This window comes from Crassostrea angulata, chromosome 3 (genome assembly GCF_025612915.1).
Source record: "Crassostrea angulata isolate pt1a10 chromosome 3, ASM2561291v2, whole genome shotgun sequence".
Taxonomy (NCBI): Eukaryota; Metazoa; Mollusca; class Bivalvia; order Ostreida; family Ostreidae; genus Magallana; species Magallana angulata.
The window spans coordinates 31,880,942-31,903,779 of record NC_069113.1 but is presented as its reverse complement, the minus strand read 5'-3'; the positions used below and the strand labels follow the sequence as shown (position 1 = coordinate 31,903,779).

Here is a 22,838-nt window from a genome sequence, read left to right as displayed (position 1 = left end):
AATTACAGTCCTTTCAAAGTACTATCATATTAATAAAAATCAGATCATAGAACAGTATATTCTTTCTATATGGTTATTGGTATACATATGAGATGGGCAAATGGATGCATGCAGACTGGTCCTGTCCTTTCAAATGGCTCTTGCAATCTATCAAGATATCATTTATTACCAATATGAACAATTGCCTACTGCAATCAGATTGAAGACACCAAATCCCAATGCACTCACTTCCTATACCAGCACATAGACAATATCCTTTTGACAAGGATAGGGGAAAAACAGTTCAACGAATTGCTGTTATAAATTTATTATTGCATAGAATTCATATTTGTGTTCATGAAAAACCTCTAATCAGAAACATAATTCTATAGGTGAGCAAAATGGATGAAGAAGCATGTGAGGTTGGGTAGCATGAACGTATATAGATTTCTTTCTGGAACACATTGCAAAAAAAACATATTATTGATGATCAGGTATCTCTGAAGGTGTTAAAACAGTCAATGAAACACTGGACCAACACTTCCCCGCAGGTGCACATCACCGTAATTAGTTAGTGTGTCATCCAAACTGTATTCCTAAAAGGAAAGCACAAGTTAATGTAGCTGTAATACATTATTTGACCATAGCTTACAATATGGCAGGTGTATAAAAATTTGGAATTGCAGGATTTATTCATTTATTTTGTGTATTGTTAACATTTTATTCAGTATAATATTTTAATCAAATGTAGACACCACTGGTTGGCTCTTTGAACAATTACTTTATTATAAAGTATCTTTTCTGTGCAACAAAAAAATAATTAAACTTCTGCAGTTTAGCCTCACTTGGAGACACCACTTTTTAGTTGCCTCCAACATATTAACAGAAGAAATATAACACAGCTAGGTTCCCACCATAGAAAATTCCAACAGCATACCAAATAGAAAAAGTAAGAAAAAGGGCATAATGGAGATAGTTTTAACTGTATATATATTGGTCTGCTAAATTAAATTACTTTAGGATTTTTTATTAAATCGATTAAATATTAAAAAAATAATGTAATTAATTTTGATATGATAAAAAAAAAGATGTTCACTTACCGCCTCCTTTAACAACAGCACATCTGGAATGTCTCTAATGTTGATACCGTGGCATTCTTCCAACTTAAATGAATGCTGGCAATTCGCAAACATGCATGATTCGGTAGAGACACATTCAAAGTAAAATGATGGAGGCAATATTTCCGGGTTGATTTCCTGACAAGCGAATGTAAAAACACTCTGAAAAACAAATAAAGATTTTAAATTTATTTTTAGATTTTAAGTACACACAACAAAATTGAATTCACTTCTAGGGGAAGGGGGCAAAATTCCCTGTAGCACTCAAATGCACCTTCTGCTGCCCTCTTAAAGTAGTCAAATGGTATCTACAACCTTGCCCCGAAGATTTTCTTCTTTCTTGTGTACACCATTCTATTTACATGGTTTATTATCTTGAACATTATTAAGATCTCTAATTTAGAAGCAAAGCTTTTCTTGTTCATCGATTAAAGAAGAGGATTTGGTGTTCTTGAGTCATAATTGACCCAATCTTGCCATATGTACATGTGCAACAAATTACAGTTTAAATATAACAATTTTTTCTTTGTTCCTTATGATTTGCTACATGTATCACCAAGTTCTGCTGTAAGAAATTATATTATTCATTCCAAGTGGAAACACTATGAACTTAAAATGGTTTAATTTTTTATGGGCGACAAAATGTATTTAGGGTTTTAGGCAAAAACATTTAAAATGTACAAGACAATTAATAAAGATTTAAGGTCAAGATCTAGTATCAGGTTTATAAAATTTAAGATATAAATTCTTTCCGTGATGCTTCATAACAATAGCTTTGTTTAATAGGGTGTATCAGGGCTAAAATTTTTGGTAAACACAATGAAAAATCATATTTTAAACTATCATTTTCAATGAAATAGGAAGGAAATAAGGAACAAATTTTGGAGTTTTGTCTATTTCTGACCAATAAAATATACATAAAATTCCTAGTCTCTCCAAAAACGGAATTAAACAACTCTTGACTTTCTCTTTAAAATGATGTCAAATTGAATATAGCTATTGGGAATACTTTTTCCATGATTTAACATAGAATCTCAAGAAATTGTTTTATTTTCTACATAATTCCTCTAAAGCCTGAAGTACAGGGAAAAGATTCTTCAAATCAATTATGACGTCATAATGGTTCTAGCACTTAAAAGAGAGTCTGGGATCATTTACTAGATCTTGACCTTAGTGTATGTACAATGTAATGCAATCACTCTGCTTTTTCATACCAGCATTGTGTCATCAGTGTCAAACGGCCTGCTTAAAGCCATTCCACCATGAACTTCATAAACTATTGTAATACGTTTCCCTTCCTTTGGAAATCGTATTTCATATTCATCGGCCATCTAAAGAAAAATATATGTCAAGTTAAATCATGCAAGTAAGAAAATAAATGTGTCAATAATAATAAATATGTAAGAATAAGAATATGATCCATGTCCACTTTTTTTATGTACATGTACTAAACTCTGTCCCGAGTTTTTGCCTCCACCACTTTTTGCTTGATATTTCAATAATAACCATAAATACTTTTCTACTCCAACTACGTTCATCCACTAATTTGAAAAATGTCTAGAGTACATGTATCTGTTAGGAAACGCCCCCTCTACCGCTCCAGGTTTCAATAAACATCCCGAAATAGAAAGTCTATGGGGTTTTTTTTTTTGCATCAGTAATGAAATATTTTTTGCATCAGTATTGAAATAGCCCTGATGATAACATTAAAAAATTGTGCGAGGTATTCTGAGTGAGTTCCAATGGTGAAAAGATATTCAAACATTTCCCGTTATAACTCTGCATAAGAAACTATTTTTTGTTCCTGTGAACTTACATGTATATAAAAGAAAAATGATAATCCGTCGATGAAGATACCTTGGATATTTTCTCTTTTATTGATTTCAACAGTAATTCTTTCACAGGTATGTGTACTTTTATTAAGAATTATCAAAAAGTGATGGAAGCAATAAGTTGGGACAGACTACCGTATATATAGTATACAGTTTATGTATGTCCCATGTTATGTCAAAATCATTATCTGTTCCTGTTAAATATGAATTTAATTAAGTTTTTATTACAAGCCATAGTAGCTTCCAAAGCAAGTACTCTACTAAAACAAGAGGCCCACAGGCTTTAAGGGTTTCCCCGAGTACCAAAGCCAATAAACGGAGCAGTCAGGGAATACTTGAATAAATGTACACACCCTAGCCCCCACAGCAACACAATCTCAAATTTTGTTTTAAAGCATATTAAACCCTTTCCCAGCACCTATTTTTTCAAACAGTTCTTTTGAAATATATCCAAAAGTAGATATAAGATTTGAATCAATTAAGTCATAAAATCAATCATACTCCTTCTTTAAAGTTTAGATATATTTATATTTTAGGTAGACAGCTTTAAACCCCCCATCCCCCCCCCCCCCCCCCCCCCCCCCATAAGCATTCAGTTTCCATCCCATGCCACCTGGGTGACTCAGGAGATAAGCAAATCAATTAATGACTAATAGTAAATTGAACATTTTACTAACTGTCTTCCTCTTGATCTTCTTGTCCATTAACTATAAATAAAAGTAAAATGAAGTTAGATGAGTTTGCTGACTTTGGATTAAGAGAAGTGAAATACATGCAAACATATAATAAAAAGTCCTCTGAACACAGCCATTTGAAGGCAAAGGGTATTTCTGTTAAGTACCTTTATCTAGTATATTTTAATGTACAATGTCAATAAATGCTTATATAAATTAAATATGCTTATAAGGTAGATATTTCCCCTAATGTTTTTCTAAATAATGACTTGTTCTTTGTTTACATTTACTTACATCAAAAAACTTTTCAACTTCTCTGTCCATGAGCTGTGAAAAGTGAAATAAAATATAACTGTAAATGCTTACATCAGGAAAAATGTATTCCTTTATAAAATAGACACATATTTACATTCATCAAGAATGATCCCTTCCTTATATCTCTAATGGAAATTAATTGTAATTCATAGCTCTGTAGAAACTGACAGGACTGAAATCTACAAGCCCTGTTTATCGATTGGTCTAAACCTACAGCAACCTAATAAATATCATGGACTGTACGAAATAAGCATGATGTCAGCCTCGCAAATTCGCTAAGGAGAATTTGGCTGTTTCTTTTAGCTATCGTTCTGATGTACATTGGCAATAATTTTAGCTAATTTTACTTACTTTTAACAATCCATTTATCAAGAAAGATGTTAAAGAAAGATGTAAATATAAACAATAAAATGTTCTCTTTGATGATTCATGTGGGTTATGAAGGTAGCGATCATTGCAGATCTGCAAAGTTGCCACCTTTATATATCCAAATGAATCACCAAAGAAAGCATTTATGTCTAAATCTATACAAATACCTCATCCTCTTTTATACATGGAGATTCTTCTTTCGAGGAACACAAATCTGGCAGCTAAAAATAATGACACAACACACAAATTAAGTTGTAAGATCATTACAGGAACCAAAAAAAAGTTATCAGACTTAGTTGGAGTACTGAGGTGTGTTCAGCAGAGAGCCCGCTCGCAAGCTCTCGCTAAATTTTGTGTTGCTGATATAGGGAATTTTGGAGCTCACCCTGTTGAACACACCTCGGGTGTATCTAGGTGGATTGCATGAAGATCAAGTCTCACTTACAATGTACATTATTGTTTCCAACAGTCTTAAAATGTTACAACTTCTACAAAATGGGTCGGTCAACCACTAACGTAGTTTACAACTTTGCAACTTTAATATACACAAATTTTTGCATGATAATCCTGAATGCCTCTACTAGATGGTAACGGATGCACATTTTTATACAGTGGCCTCAAACTTGCACAAATGACCAATTTGAAAGCTCAGTCAGACATATTTACAAATCACAAGCAATCTTTGTGTCAAATTTTAGTTTCTAGTAATTTCCATTACAAGATAAGGCCTGCATGTTTAAATTAATACCAGTGTATTCCAACAAGACTTACATCATCACTCTGCATAGTGGAACTCTTGATTTTTCTCCCCAATGGCATGTTCTCTCCACTACATTTAGAGGACTACAGAAAGAAAACATATTAAAAATATACATAATACTTCTCACCAAAATCTGTATGAAGACAATGCATCATTACCCTAGTCTCTGTGTTAACTACATACTGTAATAAAACACACTTACTGGTAATGAAACTTGGGGCAATTCCACATCCGACTCCACAACCTTTGAAAAACAAAAGTGTTACTCTATTAAAAAATGCTATTTTTTAAAAGAATACATCAGTGAAAATTATGAAATGAAAGATTATATAACAGTTTTAAGTTCATTGTCTTATCACAATCAATAACTTAAGAGATTTCCAATTTTACTCATTTTTCATTCTGTATAAAAAATATCTGACAGTTAAGGTAAACTAGAAGAAATTGAGATTAAAAAGTCAGAAACACAAAATAAACTTACTGGTAATGGAACTTTAGGCAATTCCACATCCGACTCCACAATCTTTAAAATAACAAATGCAAAATATTCTAGAAAACACTTCTTTTTGAAGGAATACACCAGTGAGTATTATAAAATGAAGGATGAATTACAGTTTAAGTTCATTGTCTAATCATTATGAAAAATCTAAAAAAATAAGAGTGTTAAAATAATAAATATTATTTGCAACTGTTCAACAAAATATGAAATTCCCAACAATAGTTCGATTGGAAGAAATTGCAACAAGATAAAAATCATTTGTTTTTACATGTACCCTACATGAAGACAGCAACTTTAGCTATACCGAGAGTATGCATGTATTCTTTTATTAGAATCTCAAAACAATTATGCACATGGGAAATACACTCATTAAGGCATTGGTAAATTACTTTCAGTGTATCCAAAAAAAAAGACTCACATCATCACTCTGCATAGTGGATATCTTTGGTAAACTCTTTCCACCACATTTAGAGGACTACAGAAGAAAACATATCAAAAATATTCATAATAATTCTCTTCAACATCTGTATGGAGAATTACTTTCAGTGTATCCAAAAAAAAGACTCACATCATCACTCTGCATAGCGGACATCTTTGGTAAACTCTTTCCACCACATTTAGAGGACTACAGAAAGAAAACATATCAAAAATATTCATAATGATTCTCTTCAACATCTGTATAGAGAATTACTTTCAGTGTATCCAAAAAAAAAGACTCACATCATCACTCTGCATAGCGGACATCTTTGGTAAACTCTTTCCACCGCATTTAGAGGACTACAGAAATAAAACATATCAAAAATATTCATAACTAGTGGGTATTGTTTTTTTATACAAAAAAACACATGTCTCCCCTTCTCCCCAAGGATTGTAATATGGGGCAAATTTAATAAGTGAAAAAGAATGAAGTCAGCTATATGTTAGATATCATCCATATATGATACAGTTTAGAAAATGAATTAACTTGAGACACAAGATTGGTCAAGGTCAAAAATTATGGAGGCGTGCACTCCTTCTCAATACCATCTACCTATGTTCCAAGTTTGAAGCCTTAATGTCAAAAGGTATCCAAGTTACCACCCAGACAAAATTTAATTATTTTTTCTTAATTTGACCTTGAGTAAAACAAGGTCAAGGTCAAATGTTTATCAATAGTACACCTCAGTGTATTATAATTGTTCTTTGTGTAAAGTTTGAAGTCCTTCTGTCAAAGAATATTTAGGAGGTGAACAATGAAGTTTTTTCTAATTTGACCTTGAAATGAAATTTTTAGGTCAAGGTAAAAATTTTTGGTAAGGTTGAACTGGACTATATACCATCTATGTATGATACAAGTTAAAAGATTGTATGATTAAGGAGTCTTGTGTTATGGTCCGGACTATATTTTTTATAAAACGCTTGACCTTGAAGAAGATAATAGGTCAAGGTCAAAAATTTTGATGGCGTGCACTTCTTCTCAATACCATCTAGCTATGTTCCAAGTTTGAAGTCTTAATGTCAAAAGGTATCTAAGTTACCACCCAGACAAAATTTAATTATTTTTTCTCAAGTTGACCTTGAGTAAAACAAGGTCAAGGTCAAATGTTTATCAATAGTACACCTCAGTGTATTATAATTGTTCTTTGTGTAAAGTTTGAAGTCCTTCTGTCAAAGAATATTTAGGAGGTGAACAAAGAAGTTTTTTCTAATTTGACCTTAAAATGAAATTTTTAGGTCAAGGTAAAAAAATTTGGTAAGGTTGAACTGGACTATATACCATCTATGTATGATACAAGTTAAAAGATTGTATGATTAAGGAGTCTTGTGTTATGGTCCGGACTATATTTTTTATAAAACGCATGACCTTGAAGAAGATAATAGGTCAAGGTCAAAATTTTTGATGGCGTGCACTTCTTCTCAATACCATCTAGCTATGTTCCAAGTTTGAAGTCTTAATGTCAAAAGGTATCTAAGTTACCACCCAGACAAAACTTAATTATTTTTTCTCAAGTTGACCTTGAGTAAAATAAGGTCAAGGTCAAATGTTTATCAAAAGTACACCTCAGTGTATTATAATTGTTCTTTGTGTAAAGTTTGAAGTCCTTCTGTCAAAGAATATTTAGGAGGTGAACAATGAAGTTTTTTTCTGATTTGACCTTGAAATAAAATTTTAAGGTCAAGGTCAAAAATTTTGGTAAGGTTCAACTGGACTATATACCATCTATCTATGATACAAGTTAAAAGTTTGTATGTTTAAGGAATCTTGTGTTATAGTCCAAACTCTATTTTTTTATAAAACGCTTGACCTTGAAAAAGAAAATAGGTCAAGGTCAAAAATTTTGGTGGCGTGCACTCCTTCTTAATACCATCTACCTATGTTCCAAGTTTGAAGTCTCAATGTCAAAGGGTATTTAAGTTACGGCTTGGACAAATTTGGATGAAGAAGAATAAGAAGAATAAGAAGAATAAGAAGAAGAAGAATAAGAAAGTCGACAAAAACAATATGTCTCCCCTTTGAAAGGGGAGACATAATAATTCTCTTCAACATCTGTATAGAGAATTACTTTCAGTGTATCCAAAAAAAAGACTCACATCATCACTCTGCATAGTGGATATCTTTGGTAAACTCTTTCCACCGCATTTAGAGGACTACAGAAAGAAAACATATCAAAAATATTCATAATAATTCTCTTCAACATCTGTATGGAGACAATGAATCTTATCCCTGGTCTCCCCTTTCCCTTCGTACAGTAGTAATAAAAAATGAAAATCATTCCTTTGCAAAAGGGCGTGGTCCTTAACTTTTTCACAATTTTGAATCATCTTAGGCTAAGGATGCTTTGTGCCTAGTTTGGTTTGAATAAGCCCAGTGGTTCGGGAGAAGATGTTGAAAATGTGAAAAGTTTACAGACAGACGGACATATGAACAGACGGACAGACGACAGACAAAATGTGATCAGAATAGCTCACTTGAGCTTTCAGCTCAGGTGAGCTAAAAATGAAATTCATTCCTAGATCCAAGTATACAATGTAAAGTCAGAAACACAAAATATACTTACTGGTTTCTGCAATCTAATTTTTGGCATTTCTTCGTCGGATTCCACAACCTTCAAAAAATAATTAAATTTTAAGAAATAACTACAGGATAAAAAATCATTTGTTTTTACATGTACCCTACATGAAGACAGCAACTTTTGCTATACCGAGAGTTTGCATGTATTCTTTTATTAGAATCTCAAAACAATTATGAACATGGGAAATACACTCATTAAGGCATTGGTAAATTACTTTCAGTGTATCCAAAAAAAAAGACTCACATCATCACTCTGCATAGTGGATATTTTTGGTAAACTCTTTCCACCACATTTAGAGGACTACAGAAAGAAAACATATCAAAAATATTCATAATAATTCTCTTCAACATCTGTATGGAGACAATGAATCTTTACCCTGGTCTCCCCTTTCCCTTCCTACAGTGATAACAAACAGGAGGCCCATGGGCCACTTTGCTCACCTGAGACACAATAGGTATGATAAAATCAGCTAAATGGAGCCATAATACAAACTTTCTGGACAATGTACAATAATACATGTAGATCCTGTATAAATAATCTCCATTTTCCCCTTGGATATTCTTTTCTATTTATAATCATTAGTCACTTTTTCTAACAGGATGATTTTAAAGTCATATCACATGTTGAGTATTGCAGTTCTCAAAAAGATCCTTAACAATTGTTTATATATGGAATATAAAGCTACATCAAACTCTGAACCTTTTTGTGAGGCCGTAGAATCGTCCTGGATCCAAAGTTTTAACAATTTCTAGTGTAAAGATTCATCTGGCTGATTAGTTTCTGAGAAGAATATTTTTAAAGATTTACTCTATATATTCCTATGTAAAACTTCGAGCACCCATTGTGGTCCTACCCTACCCCCTGGGGGTCATAATTTTCACAACTTTGAATCTACACTATCTGAGGATGCTTCCACACAAGTTTCAGCTTTCCTGGCTTTATGGTTCTTGAGAAGAAGATTTTTGAATATTTCTCATAATTTCTCATTAATTTCTAAATATCTCCCCTTGAAAAAAGGTGTGACCCTTAATTATCACAACTTTGAATCCCCTTTGCCTAAAGATGATTTGTGCCAAGTTTGGTTGAAATTGGCCCAGTAGTTCTTGAGAAGATGTTGAAAATGTGATAAGTTTACGGACAGACGGATGGACAGACGACAGACAAAATGTGATCAGAAAAGCTCACTTGAGCTTTCAGCTCAGGTGAGCTAAAAATGAAATTCATTCCTAGATCCAAGTATACAATGTAAAGTCAGAAACACAAAATATACTTACTGGTTTCTGCAATCTAATTTTTGGCATTTCTTCGTCGGATTCCACAACCTTCAAAAAATAATTAAATTTTAAGAAATAACTACAGGATATAAAATCATTTGTTTTTACACGTATCCTACATGAAGACAGCAACTTTTGCTATACCAATAGTATGCATGTATTCTTTTTTAGAATCTCAAAACAATAATGCACATGGGAAATACACTCATTAAGGCATTGGTAAATTACTTTCAGTGTATCCAAAAAAAAAAGACTCACATCATTACTCTGCATAGTGGATATCTTTGATAAACTCTTTCCACCACATTTAGAGGACTACAGAAAGAAAACATATCAAAAATATTACCACTTAATGCTTCTCCTTAAAATCTTTATGGAGACAATGAATCATTACACTAGGCTCCACTTTACCAAAATAAAAAAATCTAAATAGTTTAAATTCATTCCTATATGCATTGCATAAGCATTATTAAGTCAAAAAGGCAAAATATCCTTACTGGTTTCTGCAATTCAATTTTTGGCATTTCTTCGTCGGACTCCATAACCTTTAAATGATCAAAAGTGCTATAATATTTCAGAAAATGCTTTTCTTTAAGGAATTCATTAATGAGATTCATAAAATGAAGGATGAATAGCAGTAAATTGACAAGTGTATTGCATAAACATATTAAATATCTTAAAAGACTGTATTAAATGAAAACTTATTAATGATATGATTTGTTGTTGTTCTCAATTTAATTTGACTTTGTAGAAAAAAGATACTCATAAAAATACAGGTATATTATAAATGCAAAAACACTGGTGTCTCTGTAAATATTTCTTTGGAATTAATTTCCAGCAACAAAAAAAAATGAAAAGAAAAAAAAGCAAAACATAAGTAATTCAAGATTCAATCAATGACAATTGATAACAATCTAGTTAAGGGTCCTTAACACCCTGTGATGTCTAATTTTTATGACAGTACGTCACAAAATGGTGATTTTAACTAATTATGAAACAATGGGTGCAGCTAACGACCCACAAGTCCAGAATACCACAGGGGCATTTTAATAAATAGTGGTAAAGTTTTAAAAGTTGACCCCCCCCCCCATTTTGATTTTTTTTTCTGTTATTTACAAGTCAAATACTTGCTAGAAATCCAACAAGTTTAAAGGGGTATGGTCACTGGTTTGGTAAAAAAAAAAATTCTGTTTTTAATTTAATGTTCATCAAGACATTTCTAAAAATCAAGCAAAATAATATTGTCAGTCATCAAATTATAAAATAATGAGATACAGAGCTCACAATTCTCTGGAAGGTAAACAAAACTCTGACAGGTCATGGTTTTTTGTAAACATTTGAATTTCAAAGTTTAGACCGACAATAAATATGACAAATGCTAGAAACTGCAGCTTATTTATGTTCAAAACGAATTATCAGATAGAAAAATCAGCTTAAAAAGAACTTTTTTTCTGGTATATTGATCGAAACATAGATGTAAACAAAAACCAAGGCATGGGCCTTGTTTAACTAGCATAGAATTGTACGCTCTGTATCTTACTTACCAGGTATAACTCTACGACCGATTCTCAAATTTCGGTTGTTCATTACTTAAACATGGTCGATACAACGACCAAGGATGCTCTCTCCTCCATGGCACCTAACCCTACCTTTTTTCTTTTTTTCTTTTTTAGAATTAAATAGGTCAGTGTTCACTCTGCTCCTATTTTGTAACTTTCCTTTGGACTTTTGAATTTGAACACTGTTCGTTATCACCACATGTCATTGTAACAATGAAAATAGAGAAATAAAATTTGACCAAAATCATGACCATGCATGCCCCTTTAAGTAATTTAGAAGTCTGGGCTACTATGCAGAGCTTTTCCCAAAGAAAGGTGTGGAGGACCCTTAACTGTTCAAGAACCTTCAAATACATGTACTTCAAAATGTTTACAGTTGAATTGTTAAGTCCCATTAAATAATATCAGGTATATTTTATTCGAATTACCAAAGTACACAACCTAAATAAGTTGAATAAGACTTTAATTTCAATCTCAGGTTGATAACAATATTTTGTACATGAATAAAATATCTTTCATTTTTGATACCCCTTCTCCATTCTATCCACATTTGAAGTAACATGTATTCTATAGATGTAATGGTTGTTATCAACTGAACAGACAAAAGAAAAGAAAGTCAATAACTAGGTTGAAATAAAACAATAAAAATCAAAGGAATATTCATACAAAGAAATTAATTTAAAACACTGATATAAACCTCTTGGATGTTCTGCGTTTTAAATTTTTGTACAATTTCTTGCCTATCTAAAAGTACCCAAATGAAAAAAGAAAAATTTGACATTAAAAAAGTTAAAAGTTTTACGGATTCTTTGCAATATTTATATATAATTAATAATAAAATTTTGATGTCTCTCATTTGCTTCGAATATTCTGTGTTTTCCAATTGTATCCAATTTTAGAACAAACATTAACGGTACATGTATATGCCAATATTTCTTTCTTGAACAAGAAGATTGTAAATTATATTTTCTAGAGTCATTACATTGCTATACAAAGCTACACACATCTGCATAAAAGGAAAGCTTTTGTTGTCTGGAGTAAGAAATACAAAATTAATGAGCATTTTGGCCCATATATACAAGTCCATTAATTGTTCCATAAGCTATCATTTCACAGCAACACAACAGCTAAACATTTATAGTTCATGTATACCAATTACAATATTAATTAACACTGCTCTGGTTTAAACAACCATGCATGATCTAGTAATTGTTTGTACAACCATTCAATTTCAACATTCATTTTTCACTGTCAAATGTTCAATATAGTTACCTTTTCCCTTTGCCATGGCATAGATCTTTAAAGCAGATTTTTTCTGGATTTTCATACTTTCTATCTGCTCTAGGCTACAGTCGGTACTGATGGGTTCCAACCCATTTCTACCCATAATGTGGGGGATAAAATCTATATTTCCTCTGAAATGGTGTTTAAGGGAGTCCATCCAATTTTTGGTGGTTTGATTGTAATTTGCTTTTATTTTTAAACAGCCTGTTAACCCACTGTCACTTGGAAAAGCTCTTTTGAGTGCTTTTTTCTTTTTGTCCATTACATGGATGATCATTTCCTGAAATGTTGAACTATATGTAGTTTTCTTAATCTCAAAACACAAGCAATACTCATTGTCTAAATAATTTTTTTTTTTATAATATATCATAAACCCATATAATAGTGGGTTATTTTCATTAATAAATCCAAATTAATATGAAGATTTAATTAAAAGATAAACATCATCTTTAGGCCAATACCATCATAATTTATTGTCTGTCGGTCCCCGCACAATTGTATTTAAATAAAACTATACAAATAATATTAATTATTAATTTCATGCATCCATGAAAATTTTGTGCTGCTTTCTGTTCTACCTCCACTCTATTTTTCGCATTTTAAATAGTTTTAATTTATAAATCAGAAACAAGTAGAAAAAATATACATATAGATATATATGTACCGCCTAAAAATTTAGGCTACAAAAAATGGTAATTTTTTCATTTAAAGAGGCATGGTCACGATTTTGGAAAAAGATTTTTTACTGGTTTTAAATTATTGAATCTTTGTAAACAAAAAACAGGGCACGAGCCTTAAGTTGTTTACATGACAAAGAATTGTGAGCCCTGTATCTTGCTTATAACTCTATGAATGACTCTCAAATTTTGTTTGATTATTAGATCTGCATTTCTAAAACATTGTAAATAATAAAAACATAAAAATGGAATTTGACCAAAATCGTGACCATGCCCCTTTAATTGCTTGCTTGCACCTTTTTTTTACTGGATGTCTGACGAACAAGAAATTACATTGGTGTGGCCTTATCTAAAACTATACCGAATTAAAAACAAAAAACAAAAACAACATGCAGTCATAAGTGTTGCTTAATTATGCATAAGTAGTGCCAAAACTGAAAATCATATTTGTTTACTTTTGATTCACTTGTTCGTTTCTTCGACACTGGTTTGTGTCCAATGTTGGTGGGATATTTTTCTTTAAGTTTCGCTAAACTCTCCATTGCGCCTTAAAAACAAATTAAATAATATAATTTCATTAATTAATATAATCAATTTTGACAATTCAGTCATGAATATGTCCATAATGGTTTCAATTAATGTATGAAAATCCATCCATTCTATGGTATATTTTTTTTAAACTCTTATATGTAATGCTGTATTATAAGATATTCGTTTATCAATTTTGCAATTCAATACCTTGAGATAAAGTTCCCTGAACAAACGAAGGAGGGAGGACTTCAACACCTGCAATTTCAATTTAAACCTTCATTCTGTGTTTTATGTAGTGCTATCATTGTCAAAGGATTGATATAAAGCACATTGCTTGTTTTTCAGTGAAATCACAATTCTCAGTACAAACCAGGATCTGTTTCTTTGGAGGCTGAGGGTACCTTGGTACCACAATTCCCACAAAATTTTGCCTTCCCATCACCAAGCTGCATACCACATTCCATACAAAACATCTGTGAGATATTAAATGAACAATACTTAGAACTTATAGTACAAGCAAAGAAATTGAAACAATACAATTTCAAAATTTAAACAATGAAAAATTACTTTTCTGGTAATAGCAGCATAAAAGCCATTTCATTGTCGAATAGATCATTTAAAATAATATTGAATCTTTCTTTGAGTATTATGAGGGGATAATATTAGTAAGGGGCATGTTCAAATCCAATAAGCTGGAATGGCTAATGAGACTTTATCATGTCTCGAACAAAATGATCACCTCATAATAATCAAAGAAAGATTCCTTATTATGTATATATTATTTTCAGTATTTATGTGTGATTATTAGATATCTATTCATGCCAACCCCTCTTGTGCCCCAACAATACATTAAATAATATGTAAATTTATTTCCTTTTAAATATATAAACTCATGTATGGACATGTTTAAATGCATTTCATCAGAAAACTAATATTCAACAAGATTATCTATATAAAATTGCAAACACATAAAAAGAATTAATATGAAAATGTGGGACTTGTTTGGGTGGGAGCTCTCCGATTACTGCCCCCCCCCCCCCCCCCCCCCCCATCTCCCCAGATAAGCTAGCATGAAACTAGAAAAATCATTACCGCCCACTCTCATTTCACTTACAAATAAACACAAAGCAAAGAATTCAATTAGTATAAGGAGTGGGGGTTACAATAGACCTGCCCCTCCATCTTTATAGCTGCCAACATGGAATTCCCTACCTATTTAATAACTAATACCTAATTGTTTATACCAAAGCGAGCTCTACTGGAAAATAACAAATTCAGACCAGCTGCACATTTACTCAACAGGTTTTTTGGGGGGTCAGCTACTAGGACCAGTAATGCCTTATTTGTATCGGAGCAGCGCAGTTCCCTGTATAAATATGGTTTACCATTTAACGCTCTCACGAGAAAAGCAAAGATAAAAATAATTAATGAATCTGTACTCTTTCAAATACAATTGAGTTATGTCATATTAGTTGTCTTGCACATTGATCCGTCAGATTTTTTTGGTGTCAATTTTGACCCACAATGCAATTCCAAGCATTGCAAATGGCGTTCTCGATCCTCATGTTCACACAATAACTGAATGATGAATCAAAGTAAAACTTTTGAAAACCAAATAAAATACGTAATTTCAAGAACGTCATGCGTTTAAATTGATGTACCATAAATAAAACAGTATACTTAGCATGTATGTTTTATTTATTACAGTGATACGTACAGCCACACATGTACATCTCAGTGGGTAGCAAGACTTTTAGGCCCCAAGATGTTTAGGCCCTTCATTGATAAGACGCTTAGGCCCCAACATGTTTAGGCCCCAAGATGTTTAGGCACCAGCCTACATTTTTCTAAGTTAATTATAATTTTCATTTTATTTTTTAAATGAATAATGGTTTAGGCACCAGCATCCATTTGTATAAGTTAATTATAATTTACATTTTATTATTTAAAACTTCATTTACTTTAAAAATTATAAAGAAGTATAATCTACATCTTATGCATAATTTTTTATTTTATAAATATCATATTATTTTGTCACATCATATTATTTTCTATAATCAATTTTCTAATTTAAATTAGAGATCAAAGAAACGGTAAAGACTTTCATTTACTTTGTGTATGACATGAATTAAATTGTTAAAACAACACCCCACCGTATCCTGCTCCTCTAGTAATACAATGAGTGTTTCACACCTCACTTTGGAAGTAAACCATGAAGAAGACAGGCCAAATACAAGTTAAGCTTCATTGGCAGAAAAATTACATAATTTGGGGATATATCCTTTCATTGTACAAATATGATCACAGAAATAATATTTCACTCATGGATACTTCTAATGTACATGTAGAAAAACTTGTCAATATTTATTAAGAAAATTTTCAAAGTCTGTTCTTCCAGAAACCAACTTTAACAACCTATTGTATTGTGATTTTAACCTTTTTTTGTCATTATTACTCCTACTGTACATGTGATCCTTGACTGTGTTTGTGTACATTTGTATATACTGATTTTGAACCTCAAATACCAGTGAACTGGTCTTGAGCGAATAAAGAATTGAATTGAACTTGTATTTGGGTAAAAAGTAGGTGAATTCTTTTGGGATATATAAGGGTTCTTAAAAATATAATGTATAAATCAGTTGCCATAAATAAGCTTACTGAACAATTTTATGACATTCAAGTGTTGTATAATTCCAATAATAGAAAAAAATATAATAATTTGGTTTCTTTTCTTGAAATATCAATAATGAAATACTTCCCCTTATATAACATTTGTTTTCTTTGTGATGATAGTATGATTTGATCACGGTATTAACTGATTTAAAGCACGGACACATAACCATGCTGGATGATACTATCATTGATAGCGTGTGCATGCAAGTTAACAGCATAATGTTTTTCGTGATTAAAGTTTTTCAAGAACTTGTATATAAAGTAAACAACGCCATGTTTGCGTAACGATTGTTAGTTTACTACAAATTAAAGTAAATTGCATTTATTGGCTCCAAAGTGCTTAAAAGCCATGCTCTTTCAACTATCAGTTACATGTATTATTATAAACAACAGGTGCCTAAACATCTTGGGGCCTAAACATCTTGGGGCCTAAACATCTTACCTGGGGCCTAACCGTCTTGGGGCCTAAACATGTTGGGGCCTAAACGTCTGCAATTCTCTCAGTGTACATATTTCGTTATACGGTTATATGCTTCCCTCGCCTCAACGGTCGCACCGTAATTTGTAAAACATATTATTAAAAACAGTGTTTAAAAACTGTTCCATTCGTTTAGTTTCATTTAGTTTAAAATCACTAACATACCTTCTCATAAGCTTCTCAGACCGATCGCAAGACCGTTACCATGTGCCTTCGGTGCCTACTCAGTTAAAGTAAAGCGAAACTAGGGTCACGTGAATTTCCTCTCAACCAGACGCTTGATTACAGTCACGCATGAAATAATCTCCTCCACTCTACCTCATTTTAAAAAACGTTTCAAATTTCAAGCGTCCAAATAATAACCTCTGCCCGAAAAAAGGCAGAGATTATTATTGTGATTCAGAGTCAGATAATCGTTTCTTTTCAAGAGTCTAAATCTTTCTACCAACAATAATAATGTCTTCTGGACAAGGTTATTATTGTAAGCACACAATAATAAAGGAAACCGAGATGATTGTGATATTTACAATAATTATCTTTAGGAAATAGATAATTATGTTGTTTTCTTTTTGTGTGAGATATTATTATTTTTGGTTAACATTTTTATTTGGAGCAGATTATGATAATTGTAATAAAGTGCGGGTACAATTATAATTATTGTGGGGTGAAAATAAAAATGTAAGGAAATTGAAGTGATGATTATTTTTGGCAGGACATTTTTATTGTGACCATATTATATAGTAAAATATAATAATAATGTGGGGGTACCATACGGCTTTCCATAGTTTAGATTCTTGAAACAGATCTGTTTCTATGGTGCATGTACTCACATCTACAGGACAGCAGTCTGGCAACAGCCACTTCTACATCGTTCCACTGGAATCCAAATGCTAGTACTTCCTTTACCACTTCTTCATCAATCAGACTTGTCATATTCATGCAACAAGTTGGCTATGTATGAATTTAATCACATGGATCAGTATAACAAATTGTTTTTATTAATTACACCTAAAAAGGACAGTAAATCAGTTGAATAATTATAGTGAATTGCGATTTTGTTTTCCATGATCATTTTTGAATAGCTCAAGAAACTGCTTTATTCGAATTTGAATTCTTTATTTAATAAGTAAGAAATATAATAAAACATAAAAATATTTTACCCTACCATAAAAGTGGTTATTTACTCATGAGGGAAATACATGTACATTGGTTACACAGTATTAAAGCTTAAAACCACATAAAATACCCCCCCCCCCCCCCCTGTATGCGTATGGTTACAATATCAAAATTGAGGAGTTGTAAATCATGCAACAATGTATTTAATACCCACGCGTATTGTTTGACAATAAAAAAATGTACCACCCCCATATTAATAACCACTTTTTCAGTATTTGCCCAACGCCTTACTTTCTCTATAAAAGGACACCTTGGATTCTCATACGTATGTCGTGAAAAAGGCTCAACATCAATATTCCACTCTTGTAGCTGAAGATTGCAAAAGGCACAACGCACCCTGTCTCCACAACCCGTATAGTAAAAGCCTGCCAGTGCCATATCTTCTCTACGTTGTGGAGAAGACCAGCATGAAAATGTGTCCAGTCTTTCAGTAAACTGATGCAACCTGTTGTCATCATGAATTGATTGGCTAAGGTGGAATACCGGCACTATTGGATTCGAAGCTCTGCTTGCTTGAGCTGAATTTCCCTCCAAGTTTACATACTCAGAATTCTGTGGAACTTCTTCAATAACTAATCCTATCGGGGGCTGAGTCATCTCCTGGGGTGGCTCACTACATTGGATTGGCATCTTGTCACTACATTCAACTGGCATCATGTCAGTACATATTTCAATTGGCACATTGTCACTACTTTCAATTGACACATTTATGGATTCAGCTGCTGCCCCCCTTTGATTAGAGAAAGATCGTTCATCAAATGAACTTGGATTGTTTTGCATGTCTTCTGATGACATTATATTCTCGGTTGTTTTTTACCCGTTTAATGTAATGAGGTATATATGGGATACAACAGTCTGAAAAATGCTGCCAAATGTGTCTTAGTTGACTTCCTTTAACCCTGGTTAATATTTACAAATCACCAAAGCATTTGACATATAGGATCGATTGAGCTTACTGAGTCTTTATGATGAAGTTAAGGACTCAAAAATACTTTGACAAATCCCTGCAGATACAACTGGAAGTCCTTGGTGAGAAACACTCATCAAAGATTGGTTTTGACTCAGTATCTAACAAAAAAAAAAAGATACAAATTTGTAGTTCACTGTATGCTCATATATTTTGTTTTACATAGATCTTAATAACTGTGGTCAGGGTTTAACGTCCGAGAAGAATTAATACGAGGCGACCGAAATCGGGAGGTAGCGATTTTTTCGAGTTTTGATTCCCCCCTTGTGTATTTTATAGTACAGAGGTGGTATATATAAAAGGTTGGAAAAATTTCGTGACGAGCCCCTGTGGGTAGGGGTTATTTTAGGGACCATATCTCAGTCCCCTCTCGATTGATTTTCCTGTAGTTTGGATATGTTGTTGGACTAGTTTCATTCTATAGGTATGCTGTATTTGAACTCATTTGAGCCGGTGGAATTTTTTATATGATTTATTTTTGTATAAAGGAATAAGAGGGAAAAATAATTGTGGTCTGTGTCCAGAATCCCGCGAAAAGGACGCCGAGCCCGATTTATAAATAAAGCGGAAGTTAACACCCCCCTCCTCACAATACACTACATGACGTATCTCTGAAGATCACTGTGTATAAACACTTCTTACCTAACCCACATCCCACATGTAGCAATGAAAACCGAGAGGCACAACAGATGCTGGATGAAAATGAATAACCTCCCATTCGGAGAAACTGTTACGAATCATGCTCGTCCTTTTCCGGAACCAATGAACATATTGCGGTGAGGGAAATGACCGAGAAGTTACGATTGTTTGTGCATAGCTTGCCTAACAAATATCACTGAGGCGTGTTCAACAGAGCGAGCGCTCGCGATCGCTCGCCAAAATTTGTGTTGCGGGTATAGGGAATTTTGGTACGCATATCAGAAGATGGCGACGACCTCTGCAGGTTCGTAAGTTTACACAACTCTTTTTATTTATTCAGATCGTATTTCAGCGGGTAAAACGTCAGTGTTTGAAGGGCTAGCGAGTCTTCACATGTAGCAACCTATAAAATAATCTAAAACTGCATATTAATTGATGTTTTCTTCGTTAATGAAAATCCCGATGATATGCGTACCTACGGCATGTTTATGTTTTTGGATATACGTACCATATTTTGATGATATGGGTACCAGCTACTCTCCTATTGTATTTTGTGTTTTCTTATTTTCACTGAACTGTGCGGTTTTCAGTATGTTGAGAACTTGGACATATATCATTACTTTATAGTAGCGGGAAATAAACATTCAAATTTTCATTATATCATACTAATTGATCTCTTGTTTTCGGTCGGTCGGTTCAATCTGTTTTGATATACGCTTAATACTGAACCTCGATTCTGGCAATACTTTTTTTCAGAGAATTCAGAAACAAGAATGGACGAATCCCATGTAAGTAGATAATATTTAAATAGTTGTCAAGAAATTATCCTATCTGTTTAATGTCAATTGTTTTAAAATGATAAATACGCCGAATTAAATTGTTTCATGCTTTATCATTCAAACAGAATTCAACATTAAATGGTAAATTTTTGAACAAAATATTCTTTTATTTGTCTATTGTTTCATTCGTTTGTAATTTTATACAGTTAAACTTCGATATCTTGAACACCGATATCTCGAATACAATGGATATGTCGAAGTGATTTGTAATTAACAACCACTCATTTTTTTAAGTATCGTATTCGTACCCTCAAAATCTCGAATACTCGGATATCTCGAAGTTATAAACAGTCCCATCTAGTTCGAGATAACGAAGTTTGACTGTATATATAAACAAAATCATTTTTCATACTTGAATATTTTTTTCTGATAAAGAAATTGAAGTACTCTACATATCTGCATCATTCGGACTTGAATGTTGAATTTGGACTTAAATTAAGTGAGATTTTGGTAATCTGATGATTATATATCAGGCAATCTAAATCACCTGTATTTCTTTCTTAGATGATTTTTTTTTTCATTTATAGTTTTTATTTAACAAGTTTTTTAATATTTTTTTTACGAAATACAGTTAAATAAGTTATAAATTATAATTACCTTAAAAAAAAAAACAAATCAATTTGTATATTAGTGGTACGTATATCTTACCGATGGTACGCATATCCAGAAATTCTTATTTGTTTTATGGTACGTATATCTGTTTTTGTAGGTACGCATATCATCGGAATTTTAATTAACGAAGAAAATATCAATTAATATGCAGTTATAGATTATTTTATAGGTTGCTACATGCGAAGACTCGCTAGCCCTTCAAACACTGATGTTTTACCCGCTGAAATACGATCTGAATAAATAAAAAGAGTTGTGTAAACTTACGAACCTGCAGAGGTCGTCGCCATCTTATGATATGCGTACCAAATGGTACGCATATCGGCTTAACACCAGTGAATATATTAAATCAGGGACGTACATGTATATACGTCCCTGTTTCTAACACTCACGCAACGGCTAAGGTTTGAATGAACTCATCCATTGACATAGATCCATGGGGAGGGTGTCAAATGAATTTTTTGACATTTGTATTGCAACAATTACATGTATTATACTTTGGATCGAATGTTTTGGAATTAGTGTACATGCATTTAGTAAGACAAGCGAGTTTTGTGCCCTTTTCAAGATAAATGAAATCGCCCAATAGATCGAAAATCGGGTCACATCCCACTTCGGCAATTTAGTTCCTCCAGTTAACATTCCAGCTATATGAATATATATTTGTTTTATTCCAAACTGAGGATTCTTTGGTAATGATAATCTAACATCAATTATTACTTATGCATTGTACATTGTCCCGAGATTCGGATGAACGTCCGATTTCAATAGTAAATTGAATAAAGAATTGCATATTAAAGCTGACATGAATTCATAAAAGCATTTGGTCGCCATATTAGTTTCGATCGCTCCTCTACTGCCACTGGGGTATATATATCGGTTGAGAAAGTTACGGTCGGTTGCTTTCCGATCGAGGCATTCAGGTTGCACGGACTTCTAAATGCATGAACTACACATTGTAGTAAAATGTTTGTAAAAGAAAACAACAATCAATGAAATACAAAATATGTTTATTCTGTGAAAGGATTTTCCAGATATCTTTATTATTGTGCACATACAGTGCTGCCTCACTATGCATTCACATCGAACACGTGTGTCGTTCATACAGAGTGAATAACGTCTGCGTCTTTTTGAAAACCCAGGCGGCACTACATCGAACACAGTAGATAAATGATAGTAAATCCAAGAAAATGACAATGTAACATCGTTTCCATCCGTTCCACCGTTTCTAAAATCCATGCGATCATTGACATTGCTCGATCTGCCACAGTGTGTTGTTTGCGCATGTGCGATGTTATAACATACACAGGAAAACGGTCCACAATTATCGAGGAATTTTATAAGTATCTGCGCCTGGATTTCAGTCAGTCTTGTTCCCTCGTATATTGGATATATCTTGCCAGTGCAGTGGCACAGGTGCTTGTGGACTGGACCGTGCACTACCCCCCCCTTTTTTTTTCTAAATTTTTTTTTTCAATTTTTTTTTTTATTTCTTTTAATAATTATCATTAACAACCCCTTATATATGTCTCC

At 32.7% G+C, this 22,838-nt stretch overlaps 2 protein-coding genes across 3 annotated transcripts in view; both read right to left on the bottom strand.

The window, feature by feature from the left end:
• The window catches only part of LOC128175042 (E3 ubiquitin-protein ligase XIAP-like), a 79,803-nt gene extending 59,836 nt beyond the window's left edge, over nucleotides 1-19,967 (bottom strand). For both annotated transcript variants that reach the window (XR_008242628.1, XM_052840427.1), the window contains exons 1-3: nucleotides 19,861-19,967; nucleotides 18,483-19,319; nucleotides 17,906-18,026 (exon numbers count right to left, since the gene is read on the bottom strand). Coding sequence is in view for 1 of the 2 variants with exons in the window: in XM_052840427.1 (XP_052696387.1) it covers nucleotides 17,906-18,026; nucleotides 18,483-19,046 (685 nt within the window). In the remaining variant the exon portion in view is untranslated. The remainder of the gene's footprint in view (nucleotides 1-17,905; nucleotides 18,027-18,482; nucleotides 19,320-19,860) is intronic.
• Nucleotides 292-17,797, bottom strand: LOC128175043 (uncharacterized). Its single transcript, XM_052840429.1, has 24 exons — nucleotides 17,241-17,797; nucleotides 14,295-14,397; nucleotides 14,132-14,179; nucleotides 13,849-13,940; nucleotides 12,705-12,996; nucleotides 12,130-12,176; nucleotides 10,371-10,418; nucleotides 10,132-10,188; nucleotides 9,874-9,921; nucleotides 8,843-8,899; nucleotides 8,585-8,632; nucleotides 8,118-8,174; nucleotides 6,267-6,323; nucleotides 6,115-6,171; nucleotides 5,965-6,021; nucleotides 5,529-5,570; nucleotides 5,250-5,291; nucleotides 5,059-5,130; nucleotides 4,455-4,508; nucleotides 3,898-3,930; nucleotides 3,607-3,636; nucleotides 2,312-2,428; nucleotides 1,080-1,259; nucleotides 292-575 (listed from the first exon to the last, which is right to left on the bottom strand). Exons 2-24 carry the CDS (start codon nucleotides 14,395-14,397, stop codon nucleotides 498-500), a joined length of 1,716 nt encoding a protein of 571 aa, XP_052696389.1. The 5' UTR covers nucleotides 17,241-17,797; the 3' UTR covers nucleotides 292-497.
• Nucleotides 19,968-22,838: the final 2,871 nt, after the last annotated feature.

Bases quoted from the DNA above. Each gene is read 5' to 3' on its own strand.
- LOC128175043 (XM_052840429.1), bottom strand. From the start codon at position 14,397: ATGTTTTGTATGGAATGTGGTATGCAGCTTGGTGATGGGAAGGCAAAA. The intron at 8,633-8,842 runs GTGAGTCTTTTT...TATTTTTTGAAG, and splicing joins CCACTATGCAGAGTGATGAT to GTTGTGGAATCCGACGAAGA. The intron at 8,175-8,584 runs GTAAGTATATTT...TTCTTTCTGTAG, and splicing joins AAATTAGATTGCAGAAACCA to TCCTCTAAATGCGGTGGAAA.